Here is a 16,863-nt window from a genome sequence, read left to right on the forward strand (position 1 = left end):
CACATTCCACGTAAGCTGCCAAAGTGTATGTGAAGAAAAAAATCAATTCCAAACAAAAAGAACAGAAGCAGCCAAGGAAACCAGATCTGAGCCAGTTAGGAAGGAGCAATCAGAAAGACCTGACACAGAGTGATATGAATGAATGAAATCAACCATGGACGATGATGGATGGGGCAAGAAAAATAAAGGTACAAGCTGGTTCTAATCCTGTCTGAATGTATAGAAAGCCAGCATGAGTGGATGAGAAAAAAGAAAAAAAGGGTAACTTGAAATCAAGGAAAGATACAAATGCATCCCCCTCTGAGGAGTACCCCAAAATAATTTTTTGAGGACTGAGAGACCACTCCATGGGATAAAGTGTGTCAGGAATAGAAACATGATCCACAATGAGTTGAAAGCATCTGGAATGTGACAAGTCAGACATGTGTGAAGTGTGTGGACTCAAAAAGGGAGACCTAAGGTGGACCAAAAGAAATTATAACAGGCTCCTCTTGGTGAGTGATATAAGCCACCACTTTCAAATTGTAAAAATTAACAAGTATTAGTTGAATTCTGACAAGAGGAAGAAAGTGGATCAAAGTATGCTGGATTGCCAGAAGTTCCAGTGTGTTAACATTGCTTTTGGCTGTATACAATCCTCATGCAGCAGAAATTTAGACAAACCTCAGCCCCAGGAGTCCTCACAAAGTAATTTTAAGAAATATAAATCAATTACAAAAATGAAATATTTGTTATATTGTAAAATTAAGTAAACTGTGTATTGACAATTGATAATTTATTAGGTGGTATGTATTGAAGAAACCAATATGTTAAACATAATTTATGATTAACCAGTTAGCATAAAATAACAAAGGCACTTGTTAAGCCCAATCTAACATTGTTGTACAAAGGACATCACTGAAGTCTAATTTAAAATCTTGATCTTACAAATCTAACTAAACATATTATTGAACCCAAATAACTACAAATGATAATATTAATATCAAAAGATATTCAAAATATAATAGCTTATTCTTCCAAAGACAGCAAACTGTATTGAAAATATATTGTTCTCCAAACTCAAGGCCAAAATAAAGTTAACTTATATAACAATTAATTTCCAGACAAATTAAAGTTGATAATTTCTCTGTTGAATGCCATTACCTTCAACCTGTATAATTATACTGTAAGTAAACAATATCACTTTTCAAATGGAAACAAGACAAAAAAGTTAATTACAATAAAAGTAGGTGTCAGAAAACTTACCTTTTAGTAGTATCCATTAAGGAAGTAAATATTATGAGTACAGTAGGCTAAGGATTCTTCTACTGTAAGTGCCTGTGACTTGTTGGCAATAAATTTGACAATTAAGAAACAGCACACACGTCACTTGTTTTCAAAATAATATATGCATATTAGGAACAAGTTAAATGTGTGTACAAAAATTTCTTACACTATGGAAGTTGTATTTGTATCTTAAATGCTGTATAGTTCTCTTCTTCTTGTCAAAACTATTCCACTCAGGCAAATGTAATTGCTTTAGAATTCAGTTGAAAATCTAAATTTCTTTTCTCTATTTCTATGGCCAAACTATCTGTGCATAGTTCACTTACGTTGTCGTTAAGTTACCACAGTTGTATCCTGTACTTTAAAAATCATCTGTTCCTTTTTCTTTTATCCAAGAATTGTTTGTCTTTAGTCAAAATTCATTCAGGCTGGTTCAGTTACTTTAGAATATCCCCTGACATGGAAACTATTTCTCCTTACCTTATATGAAATTGTTAATCTTGCTCTGACATTTCAAACCATTCGGCCTCTCATTCTTGAAACAATTAACTTTACATTTAACTGAAATTCTCCTTCCTGTTACTTTGTTCTCTTCTACTATTTTTTCATCTGCTTGCTGCTGTTTATATGTCTATCAATGAAACCTAGAAATCTCTATATCCTTAACAACAATGGACTGTATTCAACACTCTATAACATTGACATCTATGAATTATAAAAAAAACATATGATTCTTACTAAATTACCTGACAAAACGTTCGTAACTATCACCTTTAAAATAATTGCTTTTAGTTCTCTTGTTATGAAAAACTAAACAATCATGAAATATTCACTAATAAAATTAAGTAATTAATTAATGATACCTACACTAAACAGATAATAACTTAAAACTCTTAAAGTTAAATAAGAAAAATAAAAATATTTACACTTCATGTGAAATTTCAAAAAGAGAAAGAGAACAAACAAAAAACACCTTGACAATATCACTGCCAAACAAGAAATGAGTTTGGTAGAATCAAATAAAAGGAGTCACATGTTTCAGGTGGGTGGGTCACACTCCCTTTAGTGGAGGATTGTGGCATGATAATTTGCAAACTAGATATAGTTGAACCACAATGACCATGGGAAATGTAGGAGTGCAAGGCTTGTGGCATGCAAAAAGAAACAAATATGCATACAGAGGGCAGCAGTGAACAATAATAGTTATGTACATGGGAGGATATAATGTACCAAGTTGAAACAAATTAACATTAACCTGAGTTCTTGTAATACACATTAGAAGTTTGCCTAAAACAAAAAGTGTAACAAAGTACATGATGAATTTTAAGTCATACAACAAAAGCTTTATGTTATTACTCTGAAATAAATCTTCAGCAAATAAATGCTTCACAGTTAAAAAAAAAAAAGATAAATTTATGGCCATTTGGAGAAAACTGACTGACACTTATTTAATAGCAATAAAGATATTTTGACACACAGTGCTTGTTAGTAATAACATATTAACCCATTAACTGTGTCTGATTTCAACACATACAGCATTTTTACAAGCCTTTAACTGCAAATGGCACACTTGCATTCAAGTACCAGAAGCAGAATGCACCCTATATAGTAAATAAGCAGTCAGTGGGTTAATAAAATATGCTTACTACATCAAGATTACAAATCTTTCATATGTGATAAGACCAGTGTAGTTATGATCTATCTACAGATGTAGATTCTGATGATGTCTTAACCTGGAGGTATTCTGAATTTACAAAACAAGTTACTTACACCAAATTACAGATGACTTCACCATCAGATTTACATCCCAATGTGGCTGGACATAAATTTTTAATTTTAATTTTTTTAGTAAAATGTTGAGGATTTTTACTGAGAAAATTTAGAGATGCCAAAACATATTGTATACATTTTTAGAACTTGCTTCCAACACTGTAAGATTATTAATTTAGAAAGAAATTTGATATATGACAAATTCAACATATTAAACACATACCACACTGATGTTAAACAACAACATATATATATATATATATATCTTGCAACACTCAAAACTATTAACACCTACCACGTAGCTCTCTCACTGGATTACACTCTGGAACTGTCCATAGTTTACACAATCCACTCCTGTGAGAAAAGAAAAGAAAAACTTTCATTTTTGACTTACAAAAAATTAATGCTTTCTTAACCACAACAGTAATAATTATATAATACAGAAACAGGCACATTTTAGATTTTAAACAAGTGTTGTTTCCCAAGATATGAGAAGAAAACTAGAATAAAAGATAATTAACAATATATTAAAATTTATATGCAAAACAACGTTTGACTTCGTTTCGGGTTAAGAAAATATTTTACATAGAAAGTCGAAACATTGTTTGCTCTTCTATGTAAAATATTTTCTTAACCCAAACGAGCCGTTTTTGCATATAAATTTCTCAACAAGTGGGTTTCTCGACATCACTGAATATATTAAAATGTCTAAATGAAAACTTTGTATAATTTTATAGTCTAACTTGTTGAAAGAAATCCTACTTAGAGATATAAATAACATTAAAATACTAAAATAAGTATTCTTATTTACTGTGATGCAAACAAGTATTAAAAATAGAACAAGTAAGAGAGATTTGCATAATGTATACCATCAACTTGTGTACAGTTTAATATAATCATACAATGGAGACTACTGCTATAATATAGCTTTTAGAGTAAGAGGGCATTGATGGTTGTAGCACTAGTCATATTCAACAGCAATGTTTTAACAGCCTGGTCTCAATGTTATGATAGACAGGTTGAAAGTATTCTACTGCCAGTATGTCTGGAGACTGCCTGGAAAACTTAAATTACAGTTTAACATAGAGATCATACAAAAATGTAGAGCCACAAACAAAACTATGGCAAGTACTTAGTTTTGAGGAAAGGTACTCCACTTTCCCAACTGGAGTCTTCAGGAATATAGATTATCCCCTTCCACCCTACTTACAAATAATTTTTTTGAAAAAGTTAAGAAATTTCTTCTTTTGGAGTCAGTAAAAAGTTTAGCTAATGCTTATTGTGAGATTTGGTAGAATTTGGTAAATGTCTGGAGGGTGCCTCAAATGTACTGACTGGATATGTGCTGCTCATGCAGTCACAAATGAAATACACACACACACCTCAAAACAAAGTTGTTACAAGTTTACATGCAATCCATACTTCTTCAGTTAATCTAATTTTATAACTAAATCTTTCATGGTTGTTGAAATTATATATATGGTAAGGCACAAGCTCCAAGCAGACAAAAATAAACCCCTAGGAACATGATGGTTACAAAACATCTTGCATCTTACTGTTGAACTGCTAAGAAAGTACATAGTAAGTTAATTCCAATAATTATTTTGGTAAATTGTTTAGTCATAAAATGATTAACAATGTTAATGTATATTTTTCTCATTTTCCTGAATTAATATCCACTGAAAAGTATGTTCTAGGATCAGTGATACCCAACAAAATCTGTATTAAAACATGGGAGGGTGATGTTAGAAAATCATTTGTTGAAATACAAAAAATTGTGCTAAATCTACTATAACAAATACTAATCATTAACATTTTAAGCTTTAAATACAAAGTTATAATTACTGATCACCAACTTCATGCTGAAAAGTCTATGAAAAACTATGAAATGATTCTTGGAATTCATGAAAATATTTAGAAAACATCTGGAATTTCTATTATTTATTTTTTTCTGCTGAAACTGTGGAAACTCTGAAAGCTACAAGTTGACAAAACAAAAATGTGAAAAACTGCTTCTGAGGAAATGTATTATGTTACTCATACTGTTGAGGTGCAAACCATAATAAACCATTAATAACCAAGTAATATAAAACTTTAAGAATAATTGTTGGGTATGCTAAAATAGCACAGATAAAATTAATAAATCAAATTAGCACTGTTTTCATTTGCACCAATCTACAGAATTAACAAGTACAAAGGTATTAAAGCATTATTTTCATGGTTGGTAAAAGTATTTCACTGAAAATCTTGAAGTCTAACTTTAGAAACTTCTACAGTTTTAATAATTTATAGGAAAAAAAAACACTATTTTTGAAACACTGCTTAAATGGTTTTTTTTCCAATAAGAAAATCCTAAAAAAATATTTAAGAAACTATGTAATAAACATTTTACCATGAGGATGTCACGAGCATCTCCGAGTTTGGACTAAACTGACAGAAAGAAATTGGTCTTGAATCACCAATTTGACTGCAGTTGATGTTTAACGTCTAAAATAATGTTAAAACACTGCATATTAATAACCCGTTTAAACTAACATCATGTAAATATACCAATTTGCTCAATAAATTTCCACAATACATCTCATTTCAATGAAATCTCAATATCTAAGTTTTCTAAGTTTTGCACTGATGAATATTATTACAAACACAACTTATGAAAACATCAAAAATACTTTTAAATATTTAAAAAATAACAGCTTTATTTGTTTCATAAGTGTTCAAATTGTTTCATACAATGTATGAAGTATTAAATCAGTCAAATATGCTTTTACATACAACTGGATATGTAACACTGCTTAAAGGCACAAATACTTTGACTGATGATGGATATACCTAAAATAGACTAATGACCTTATGAACACCTAGATGGTCACTAAAACAAAATTGAATCAAGAAAAAAAAAAGTAACTTAAAAGTAATAACCTTGAATCAAACTAATTTTAAATATATCATGTCAGTAATAATAATAATGGAGAGGACAGCATGTTATTATTCAGAGTTATTAACCGAAGTTATTTTATTGTTAACTAGTTTATGATATTTTGAAGCAAGTGTCCAAAATATTTAAGGAAAAGGCAAAGCTATGAAGTGACCTAAGACCAACTAGAACCACCTGCCTATCTTGCAAAAAAAATAAATAAAATGTGGACTTACAATGACACAGTAAAACCTCACTTGTATAGCTCATCACATTATAATGAAATGAACAGGAAATACAGTATCTTTTCCACTTCTGTCTGGGATGATTTCCAAAAAAATATAAAGTTTGGTGGATCACTGTAAATCAGTTGCTATTTTCATATTGACTTGATGTTATAAAGAGTTTGTTTTGGAATTTCGCACAAAGCTACTCGAGGGCTATCTGTGCTAGCCGTCCGTAATTTAGCAATGTAAGACTAGAGGGAAGGCAGCTAGTCATCACCACCCACCGCCAACTCTTGGGCTACTCTTTTACCAACGAAAATTGGGATTGACCATCACATTATAACGCCCCCACGGCTGGAAGGGCGAGCATGTTTGGCACGACTCGGGTGCGAACCTGCGACCCTCGGATTACGAGTCACACGCCTTACGCGCTTGGCCATGCCAGGCCTGTTATAAAGAGAGGATGCATTTCTGGAAACTAAGTTTAGGACAACTAAACTTAAACTAACCAACATAAAGACACAGAAAATAAATAAACCAATACAAAACACTCAGGTTTAAGGATTTTTGGAAAGTGTGGTACAAAAACAATCATGGAATATTATCCAATACTGGCCAATAGAATACACAACATCCAACTGAAACTAACAGAAGAGAGGGTGAGGTGGCTTAACATCTGACCCCAAGGATTGGAAAAATACCTGCACCAGGTTTGTGCTGTGTCAGGATAATAAGTAGGTGCACTGTTCAACCAACTTATTTCTGATAATGTTCCATAATTTCTTAATGACTTTATATCATATTCACATAAATGGGACAATTACTGTAGTTGTATATGTGCATAAATTTGTCTACTTTGAAAATGCTACTTACTGGTACACTAGTGTTAAATTGTTCTAATACTGAAACAAAAATAATATTAAATATACCGTAACACTCTTTCAAGCCATGTTTCAGAACTAGTCAGTCAAGTCTATCATAATTTATGGATGTTTTGGCTTGTGGTACACATCATCCATGATATAATTTTATGTTTATTATCATCAAAATCCAATAAAACTATACATTTACATTCTAATGTAATATTATTACCCTGAGTTTTTTATATAATTCTTGTCGCAAAGCTTTCTTCTGGGAATCTGTAGCTGCCTCTAGATGAGCTTGCTGTAATCTTTCTTTGGCTCTGAAGTAAAATAATATTTTAACAGCAAATGCACATCAGATTTGACTTTATGAATGCTTACATCTATTTTAAACATCTTTATGGTAAAGTATTTATGTGAATTAAATAGGTAGTCTGAGATTTATCTATGAAACACGTTACTTCAATTTTTATACACGTATAAAACACATAGATGGATGCATGTACTTCAATATATAGTTATAAAGGCTTTAAATACAAGAATGGAACCTACATCACAGCTTAAAAATGTTTGTGTACCAAAAGAGTTTCAAAGGGGTTAATGCCTTTATAAGCAAAATTGTTGAAATTAAAAAAAACACTTTGTTATGGAAATTAGTGTATTATAAAATACAAGTGGTTGAGATGAAGTTCTGTGGAACTTTACATCAACAGCTGTTGTACTAGAAGTATAAACAGTTAAATTTAAATGAAATCATTAAAGTGACAAAAAATAGATAAAAGCTGTAATTAAACTTATTTTACCAAGAAAATGGACAAAATATATTTAACCTGTACACTCACTTAGCAGTTAATACTAAACTGAAACTATTCCAAATACAAAAAGTAATACAATGCAAAACACTTAACAAACAAATTATAAAGTTTCCTATATATCATTGTAAAATAACAATTTATTATATACTAATATTTCTAGTATGATGTATCTACATAAAGCAGGTATAAAGTCACAGGAAGCCAAAAAAAATAAAATATTTCAACAAGACTGTAATCAACTTAACTTAATGCAAGGCCTAATTTACTACCACAAGTAAAATACATAATACATCTTATACAGTGTGATATTAGGAGACATTATTAATATAGTTCAGCACTAAGCTCGAGTACTTATACAGGGATTAGATCCTTGTAGAAGGAAGTGAAGATAATCCATCAAACAGTTTTAAAAAATCCCAACAAAAACAAATAATTTTCTTTGTGCTAGTTAAAATACTGATTCAACCAATTCAAAATAATTTTCAAGCAAAAACCATTAACCTGCACCTGATCTCAGTCTCTTTTCATGTACAAGTTTTTTTCACTTAAAAAAAAAGAATATTATTTTTTACAATATAACTTGCAAATTAACCAAATATTATTTCCTGTAAACAGATAAAAGCCTCTTAATAAACAATTTCCTAATGCATTTTAAGATTTTAATGACACACTGTGAAATTAAACTATAAAACAAATATTAACTGTTGACAATTCTGTTCAAATACTTATTGCTCTAATGGCTAAATCAAACTTTTTACAAATGTGTAACATTCTATGTTAAGAAGTATAAACCAGTAAAAAAACAACAACGTTGATGTTTGATAACTTATTGTAGCTCTTTAAATAACTCTAGCTAATTTTTCCAGCTTTAAACCAGTGGATATAACAGTAATAATCATGAAAAAAAGAAAAAAAAACATTATATTTAGAAATGAAATACAAATGGTATTCTGTTTATTTGAAACTGATATATTTACATGACACTTTCTCAGCAAAGTTCACTTGAAAGTTATCAAATATCTTATTCCATTAAAAATATTTAATATATTTCCCTTTAAGAAACTATGATGAGGACTTCACTATACTATAAAAAATTCTGAGCAAAGTAGAATGTATTCAGACTTTGTTTGAACAAAGTAAGAAACCATTAGTTTATTCATTTTTTTCAATTTTATTGCTAATTTTATGTAGTTATATTCATTTGACTTGTTTCAGTAAGATTAGAAAAATTATATATCACAGCATCTAACAATCAAAGATAAAGATTTTCTAGTTTTAAATAATATACTCCATACTTTCAACATCAGAAACTATGACAGTACTTACCTGGGCACAGAATATTTTGCTAGCCAAAGCCGAGCAACCTTCAAACTCTCTGGTCCTTCATGGTACCATGTTGTTTCTTCCTATACATTCACAATATATAAAACTGATTCAAAAAGCAAGACTGAATAAACTAATTTATTAAACTGTCTATAATCAGTGACTGAGTATGTACTGGTTCATTTGGTGAGAAAATAACATGGCAGATAAAACTATTAAGGTTTTCATTATTTACTATTTGCCTTAAAGTTGTATAACGTATGCCCTTTGATGTCAAATGTATACTACAAAAACAAATTACAAAATAGAAAGAAGTTATAATAGTTATGACACAACATAAACATTCATTATATAATGTCAGTCTCTCCCTTCCTTGTCATTAGTTACTCTTTATGAAAATCATAAATCTTAGGATCTTTCATACATAATAAATGTCATTAAGGTTATTTTTGTAAATGAGTATTTGGCTTTACATCTTTACAAGTTCATTAAATTTCATTTAAATATAAAATATGGTGATGAGCAGTAGCAAGGGCAGCCAAGCATCACCACTGCATTTTAAAAATCAGATTGTTGATTAGGTCACAAGGTGATGCAAACACCTCTTTGAAAGGTACACTGTTTTCAGTGTATCTAGTGTTTAAAACCAGTTGACTAGATGAGCTACATCTTTCAAGATTATTGTGCTTGATTGGACTAAGGTCTGTTGAATGTGCAAGTCACTCTTCTTCAAGGAATGCAATGACCAGTTCAGTGTGGCAGTTGTGTGCATCATCATTCATTAGCCTACAGGCAGGGTTAATGGCACCAACATGTGGCAGCAATAAAGAATATAAAATGAGGTCCATACAATGTGTGGCATTAATAATACCATTCTGTGAGTCATATAGGTAAGTAATCCCACTTCAATGTATTCCTGCTTATAACATTCTTCCCCTAGTACCACAAGCTTCACATTCCTGTTAAACTAGGGTGGTATCTAAGATAGTTTTAAATAATATATTTTATTTGCTGCATAATTAAATGCAACTCATATGTATACAAAATATTGTCTCACAAGTCATGGGACTTTTGTATTTGTAACTGAATTCCAAAAAAGTGTTGTGAATTGTAATTCTTTTCCACAGAATTGTCCTTACCATGTTTTTAATTCTGAGTTAAAAATTACTTAAACTTATTAAGAATAAGCTACTAATGGTACATTAATTATTAACCAAAAGCTAACTTACATACAGGAATTTAATTGTATCATAAATTCACACAGATGTTGAATTTGATGAAGTCCATTTTTATTAAGATGTCAATTAAAATGTTAAACTTTTAATTTATGAACTTAATTTGCTAAAATACTGATACACATGACTGACCTTATTTTGTTAAAGTCTAAACATAAACAATAATTAAAATATCAAAATAAAATTGCCATTTGGCTAACACTCAGCAATTGGGACACACAAAATTATTTAGGCAAAAAGTTCCATTCACCCTAGGAATCAGGCTGTAATAATTCTTTTTATTAGATTCCATTTCCCTTTTTAACATTTATATATGCAGATTTCAAAAGCATTTTTAATAAACTACAATCAACTCTATCAAATTAACAGTCTAATTTTAGGGTTTATAAAGTAAGAAAAAATAATTACATAATTTTTTAAAAGTATTCTAACTCCGTACGTTTCCAACTTTAAAACAACATTTCTTTAAACAAAACTTCACAAAGTAATGAAAACAAAACTAAACATATACCTCCTTCTCCTTTTCTTCTTGTTTCTGATCCTCCTCTTTCTTCTTCTTGACAGCATCCTCTCCTAACTTGGCGAGAAGCTGTCTTAAACGCTCTCGTCTATCTGCAGGTCCTTCTCCAAATAAGCCTAATAAAAAATTGTGAAAAGTTTACAAGTTGTTGGAAAACAAAGAGAATCCTTCAACTTTAAATTCTGTAAACACCCTTTTACTTTGAAGATTTTCAATTCCTGTTCACTCCTGAATTAGCTTTCATAGAGATAACTCAACTGAGGGTTCTGAAATATATGGTTTACCTCATGTTCAATCCAAATCTTTCAAAATGGAAAACACAAAACTAATAAACAGATGGTGTCTATAGAAAATGAATAACAGGTGTGTATTAAAAACAGTTTTCAAGGCCAAAGTTTTTGCATAAATTTTTTCTTCCTATTTTAACACTTCTTTAATTGTTTAAATCTAATAATAAAACAAACATGTAATTATAACTGTTATGTGTGTCTTAAGTTTTGTTCATTACTCACAAATGGGCTCATCCAGCTGTCTTAATGTTGCTTTGACTTCAGCATCATCAGTTGATACATTGATCTGTCTTGCCTGAAAATCCACAATATCTGTATTTAATGAATAAATAACACCTTTTTATTTACTTTTCATTTTACTTAAAACACTATATTATCACAACCTCCTTTAAAATACAAGTAACCTTTTTCATGTAATGATATACATATATAAAATAATTCATAAATATTATTTTACAATACTTTCTCTGCTTTTTGAAAAATATTAACATGAAGTGTCTTTCTAAAAATACTTCTTATATAGTCTCTCAGACTTAGCTCTGTACACTCTTAAAAATTATATGACCTTGCACATGTTAAACACTGTCATATGAATACAAAATATTTTTCTTTTGTATAATTTCAAAGATATACCATAACTATCTGTTAGGATTACTGTATTATCCTTTTCAGTTAAAAGAAAGAAATACCATTAAATAATTATCAGCTTTAATAAATAAAAAGAGAGTAAATTTTGCATATGTCAAAATAAAACAATATTCGATCACTAACATTTGAATATTTACATAAACATATTACACAATTTTTTTTTTTAAATGGGCAAGATAAAAATAAATAAATAAATTATAAATTTGTCTCTTCTTTTTCCACACCTACAAAAATACTTTAACCTTTATATAGCATGGAGGCACCATTTGTTACTAGGACATTTAAATGATTTTTTTTTAGTTTATTAATAACAATGTAAGAATAATCATAGATATTCCATATCCATCAAACTTGTATAACATATTATGAGATAAACTCAAGTATTTAGAAGTTATTTATAAACATTTCATTCTCATATATTAAATGTACAATAATTACAAACATAAAAGTGCTACACTTGTGGATAAAACTGAGAAGATGCAAAAAAACTGTTTTAAAACTGGTCACAGAATGTGCTTTATCACTCTTATCATAATCCTATTACACCTTGCAAGCCTCAACAATTTTGCACAGCTCCAACATACTTACAGGTGCAAATTTTCATTAATACCTGCAGTATAAAGACAATACATTCTATTATTATGCTGCTGCCCATTTCTATTGATACATTAAACTTCCTAACCATCATGCAGGCACCAATGAAATAGGGAAATACAAAAAAAGGTGCCTAAAAAGACATTCAAGGATGGACACATTCTATATAGCCATGACTAGATAAATCATTGTCATCAAATCTCAATTATCTCTCCATGTAGAATAAATATTTGTTACCACTGGCATCCATAGATATAAGGCTAGAAGAAAATACAGAGGTTGGTCAGAAGTAAAGCAAAATGCTGTCAGCACCAAGTAAGTGGATAGTCACCTGTCATCATAGTCACTGACAGTTCCTACACCAAATATAGCAACAGAGTTGGTTGGGAATTTATTATCTCATGGAAAAACAATACTCTGCAAAATACTGATGGAGTATAAAGATTCCACAAGTATCACATTAATAGAGATGAAAACCATAAATCAAGTTCTCTTCTGGATTGCTGAAAGTAGACAGTGTCAAGAAAATAATATTTGCAACTGATTCATGGACAGTACTGGATAAAATTCAAAATAGTGGGTCCTAAGAAAAATAACAGAGACTAAAACATGGATATACATATATATGCTAGGCCATGAAAAAGTAAAGTTAAAATAAAAAAACTGACAATTCCACACGAGAAGCTTTTTTTTTAAATCCAACACAACTCAGTCATATGAAGTTAACCTCTTCCATACAAGTGAGGTGAAAGTAGTAATCATAGGTCTACGTCAATACTAAGTGAGAATGAGACAACTGGAAAACAATGCATCACAGAATGTAGCTATGAAAAAACAAAAGATGGAGAATGAACTTGGTAGTAAAGAGCCAAAAAGCCACTGGTTACATATATAAAAGAACTACCTTTAACTTATTGTGAGGTATCTGTTCTCTACACAAGTTAATGCCTATTGGTACAAACTCTTGGATTTTCACTCAATACTCAATGCTACATTTTATGTTTACCATACAGATATGTATATATATATATGTGTGTGTGTGTGTGTGTGTGTGTGTGTGTGTGTGTGTGTGTGTGTATATATATATATAGACTTAGATCATCAGAACTCATTCGAAAACTGTGAATAAAAAAGCACTGTTGAAGTTAATAATTGTATGTCATATTTATTATATGTAAAGTGAAATTACATATGTACGAGTAGTTGAGCTTGACATAACTGCATACCTTATTATGTTACAAGCCTGAATGTATATATTACAATTTTACTAGTCTGTTATTTTTAGATACCCCAGTATATTAACACTAGTAAATTTTGCCTCTCAAATATTGCATTTAATTATGCAAATATTTCACATATAAAAAATGTATTTGGTGGACAGGGATGGATGGGTTGTTACAGCCAGCACACCAATGAAAATGAGCAAGCACTAAGTTAGTAATCACTGCTTGGCCTTTATAGCAGTTAGCAATGTTAAAACTTGAATGTTTAGTACATTAAAACATGATACTAATAAGCAAAACTCATTCACAAATAAAACATCTTTCCCAAATAAGATGAAGGGATGTAGGAGTAGTGAGCTCAGCTTAGTACCTTTTTCCTTCTTTCAAACTCTTCCAAGAGTGCCTGCTTTTCTTTATTGACTTCTGCTTCAATGTCCATGTATTCTAAAAAAACAAATCAATATACAGCCTCATAGATTTTTAAGGTTAGCTAGAAATGTTACAGACATTATTTTAAATTTTATTTTATTTTAAATAAAATTTTAATTCCACTAACTTCATACACTTTTCACCTACAACTTAAACGGACTTACAAACGAAAATTAAACACAAAACTTAGAAATAAGCTTAAGATAAATTTTATTTTGTATCTCTGCAAAAAAACTGTTACAAGCTTTGTATCTCTTTTTGTGAAATTAGTTGATAACAAAGGATTTCAGATGTACATTTAGTTAAACTTTTTCTATATCTAACCTTCAGAAATATTAATGTTGCTAGCTTCAACAGCTGGTTTGTTGCTATCATCTGCTTCTTCAGGATCACTCTTCTCTTCTTCTCCATCACTTGACTTTTTTTCTTTCTCCAAAAGCTTTTCACGTTCTTTCTCCTCCAGACTGCCATAATGTAGAATCTTCTGTTTCTTCACAAATGTTCCTTCCTCATCATCTGACATTTTTAATCAATGCTGGTGAAGTTCAGAAAGAAAAAATATTTATTACAGATTGAAAGTTCTCAAATACTAGATTTCATTAAACTTAAGACCAAGAAAAATATTTTCAATAACGAGTAAAAATAACGTAAGCAAGCAAAAAACTTATACATGTATTACAATATTGTTTTGAGCATATGTAACTGTTGGATCATCATATTGTAAAAACACTCCATGAACTTCATTTGAAACTCATAATTTGTTCCTCAACCCAGTCAGTATCTATATTTTAAAACAACTTTGATTTTGTTTACAGGCTAGATGCTTAAATTGCTTCAGATCCAAGTTTTCTCTGAACACCAACACACCCATGAAAAATTTAAACAAACCCTTTATTCTACAGGAAGTCATTGTTTTTTTCCTGTTAAATTCCAGTTTATACAACAGCCAATGGCAACTTATTCAATTAGCTAATAATCATGTTAAAGAAATAAAAGTGTCTGAATTGAAGCTTAGCATGTCTTTTTCCAAATTTTAACTTGGTTTCTCTAGTCCTATTCAAAATATAGCACAAAGAAATCAAGTTTGGGATAAATGAGAACTCATTCAATAGCATTACTGAAGAAATTAATCTTGGCACAGTAGTGGATAAGTCATTTAACATCTCCCAGACTGAGATCAAGCTAATGCTAGAAAAAATTCAGTCATTTACAAAGTATTTATTTGGCATTTAAACACAAAATATATAGCAAGTAAAACAATTCCCACTCAGGTGTGTGCCAGATATCTCCAATGTGCATGTATAACCAGGGTTAAAAACTGATTAAATGGCCTGTGCTATATATAACCCATGTAATAATAAAAAGTTAAGCTACCAGAACTGTACTCTTCTGTCAGTAGTACAGCTAACAAAATTTTAAGTTGTATTTATAGACATACTGATTAAAAGTCAAGGAAATTATCTCTTTATGATGAAATCACTAATATAGGCCACACGTTTTATATTGTGTGAGCAGTTTTGGTTTTCTTACCCAAGAAAGGATACTGACTTATTGAAAGGACTTGACTTAGAGGAGAGCTATTAGGATGACTCTATTTCCCAGGGTGGAATAGTTATCTTATGGGGACCAGTTATAATTTATTGAATTATTTGTGAAATAGAAATGGGGGGAATAAGTTTAATCTTAGAAATGTTTACATGATTATTGACGATTTTGACAGAACAAGGATTTTGATTTCTTTGCACAATATTATTAAGAAAATAAGACGACAGGACACAAGATGCAGATTTGAAGAACACAGGATAGGCCTTAGTTCAGTAGTTTGATTTTTTTAACAGTATAGAGACCCAGTACTATACAAGAGTTTAAAAGTCGGGGTGGATAATTTCTAAAACAAAGTCCGCTTAACCTTTCACTTTCTCTCAACAGTGGTTGAATAGGAACTACCTTGGATTGTCAAACCTTTCCTTGTTCAGTTGTTATCTGTACATCATTATGTTAATTTTGCTCCCGACTGTCTAAGAACTCGAGTCTAATTTATAAGTAAATTTAAATTGTTCGACTGAACCTAACACATTCAAATTTGTCATAGGGGAAGTTGAAAAGTTTAACACTTATATTTAAAAGTAACTAAAGATGAAACTTTGAAACTTAAAATTAAATCATATAATGAAACTGTGAGCGTCGCTTAGTGGCTGTAGTCAGCGACAGTGTTACAGATTCAACTAAACACTTTTCAGAAGAACAAGGTTTAATTAAAAAAGGAAATAAAAAGTTGTACAATAAGTAAACTGCCTACAAAAGTGTAAAAACAAAAACAACACAAAATCCTTACTTAATTAAGTCTAAAAAAAATTGATATATCCAGTACTTAGTTTGTACAACATTAATAACACAGGTAGGCTTAGCACTCGTACAATTGAACAATGCCGCTACCCTTTACTAGAGCCCTCTATCAACTTTAACGTTCAATTAAAAATAAGTAGTTACTTTATTTTAGCATAAACATTTATACCGGCCCGGCATGGCCAGCTCGACTCGTAATCTGAGGGTCGCGGGTTCAAATCCCCGTCGCACCAAACATGCTTGCTCTTTCAGCCGTGGGGGCGTTATAATATCACGGTTAATCCCACTATTTGTTGGTAAAAGAGTAGCTCAAGAGTTGGCGGTGGGTGGTGATGACTAGTTGAAAGGGCGTGCATATTTAGTGCGAGGGGAATTCAAACTCGCAACCCTCAGATTA

The 16,863-nt window shown here is 30.6% G+C and overlaps 1 protein-coding gene across 1 annotated transcript in view; it reads right to left on the reverse strand.

Annotated features, from left to right (window-relative positions):
* The window catches only part of U4-U6-60K (U4-U6 small nuclear riboprotein factor 60K), a 32,848-nt gene extending 16,239 nt beyond the window's left edge, over positions 1 to 16,609 (reverse strand). Inside the window, exons 1-9 of the mRNA XM_076458761.1 lie at positions 16,456 to 16,609; positions 14,445 to 14,655; positions 14,062 to 14,135; positions 11,449 to 11,521; positions 10,928 to 11,052; positions 9,185 to 9,264; positions 7,273 to 7,363; positions 5,429 to 5,523; positions 3,332 to 3,390 (exon numbers count right to left, since the gene is read on the reverse strand). Of these exons, the coding sequence (XP_076314876.1) occupies positions 3,332 to 3,390; positions 5,429 to 5,523; positions 7,273 to 7,363; positions 9,185 to 9,264; positions 10,928 to 11,052; positions 11,449 to 11,521; positions 14,062 to 14,135; positions 14,445 to 14,643 (796 nt within the window). The 5' untranslated portion in view covers positions 14,644 to 14,655; positions 16,456 to 16,609. The remainder of the gene's footprint in view (positions 1 to 3,331; positions 3,391 to 5,428; positions 5,524 to 7,272; positions 7,364 to 9,184; positions 9,265 to 10,927; positions 11,053 to 11,448; positions 11,522 to 14,061; positions 14,136 to 14,444; positions 14,656 to 16,455) is intronic.
* Positions 16,610 to 16,863: the final 254 nt, after the last annotated feature.

This window comes from Tachypleus tridentatus, chromosome 1 (assembly GCF_004210375.1).
Source record: "Tachypleus tridentatus isolate NWPU-2018 chromosome 1, ASM421037v1, whole genome shotgun sequence".
Taxonomy (NCBI): Eukaryota; Metazoa; Arthropoda; class Merostomata; order Xiphosura; family Limulidae; genus Tachypleus; species Tachypleus tridentatus.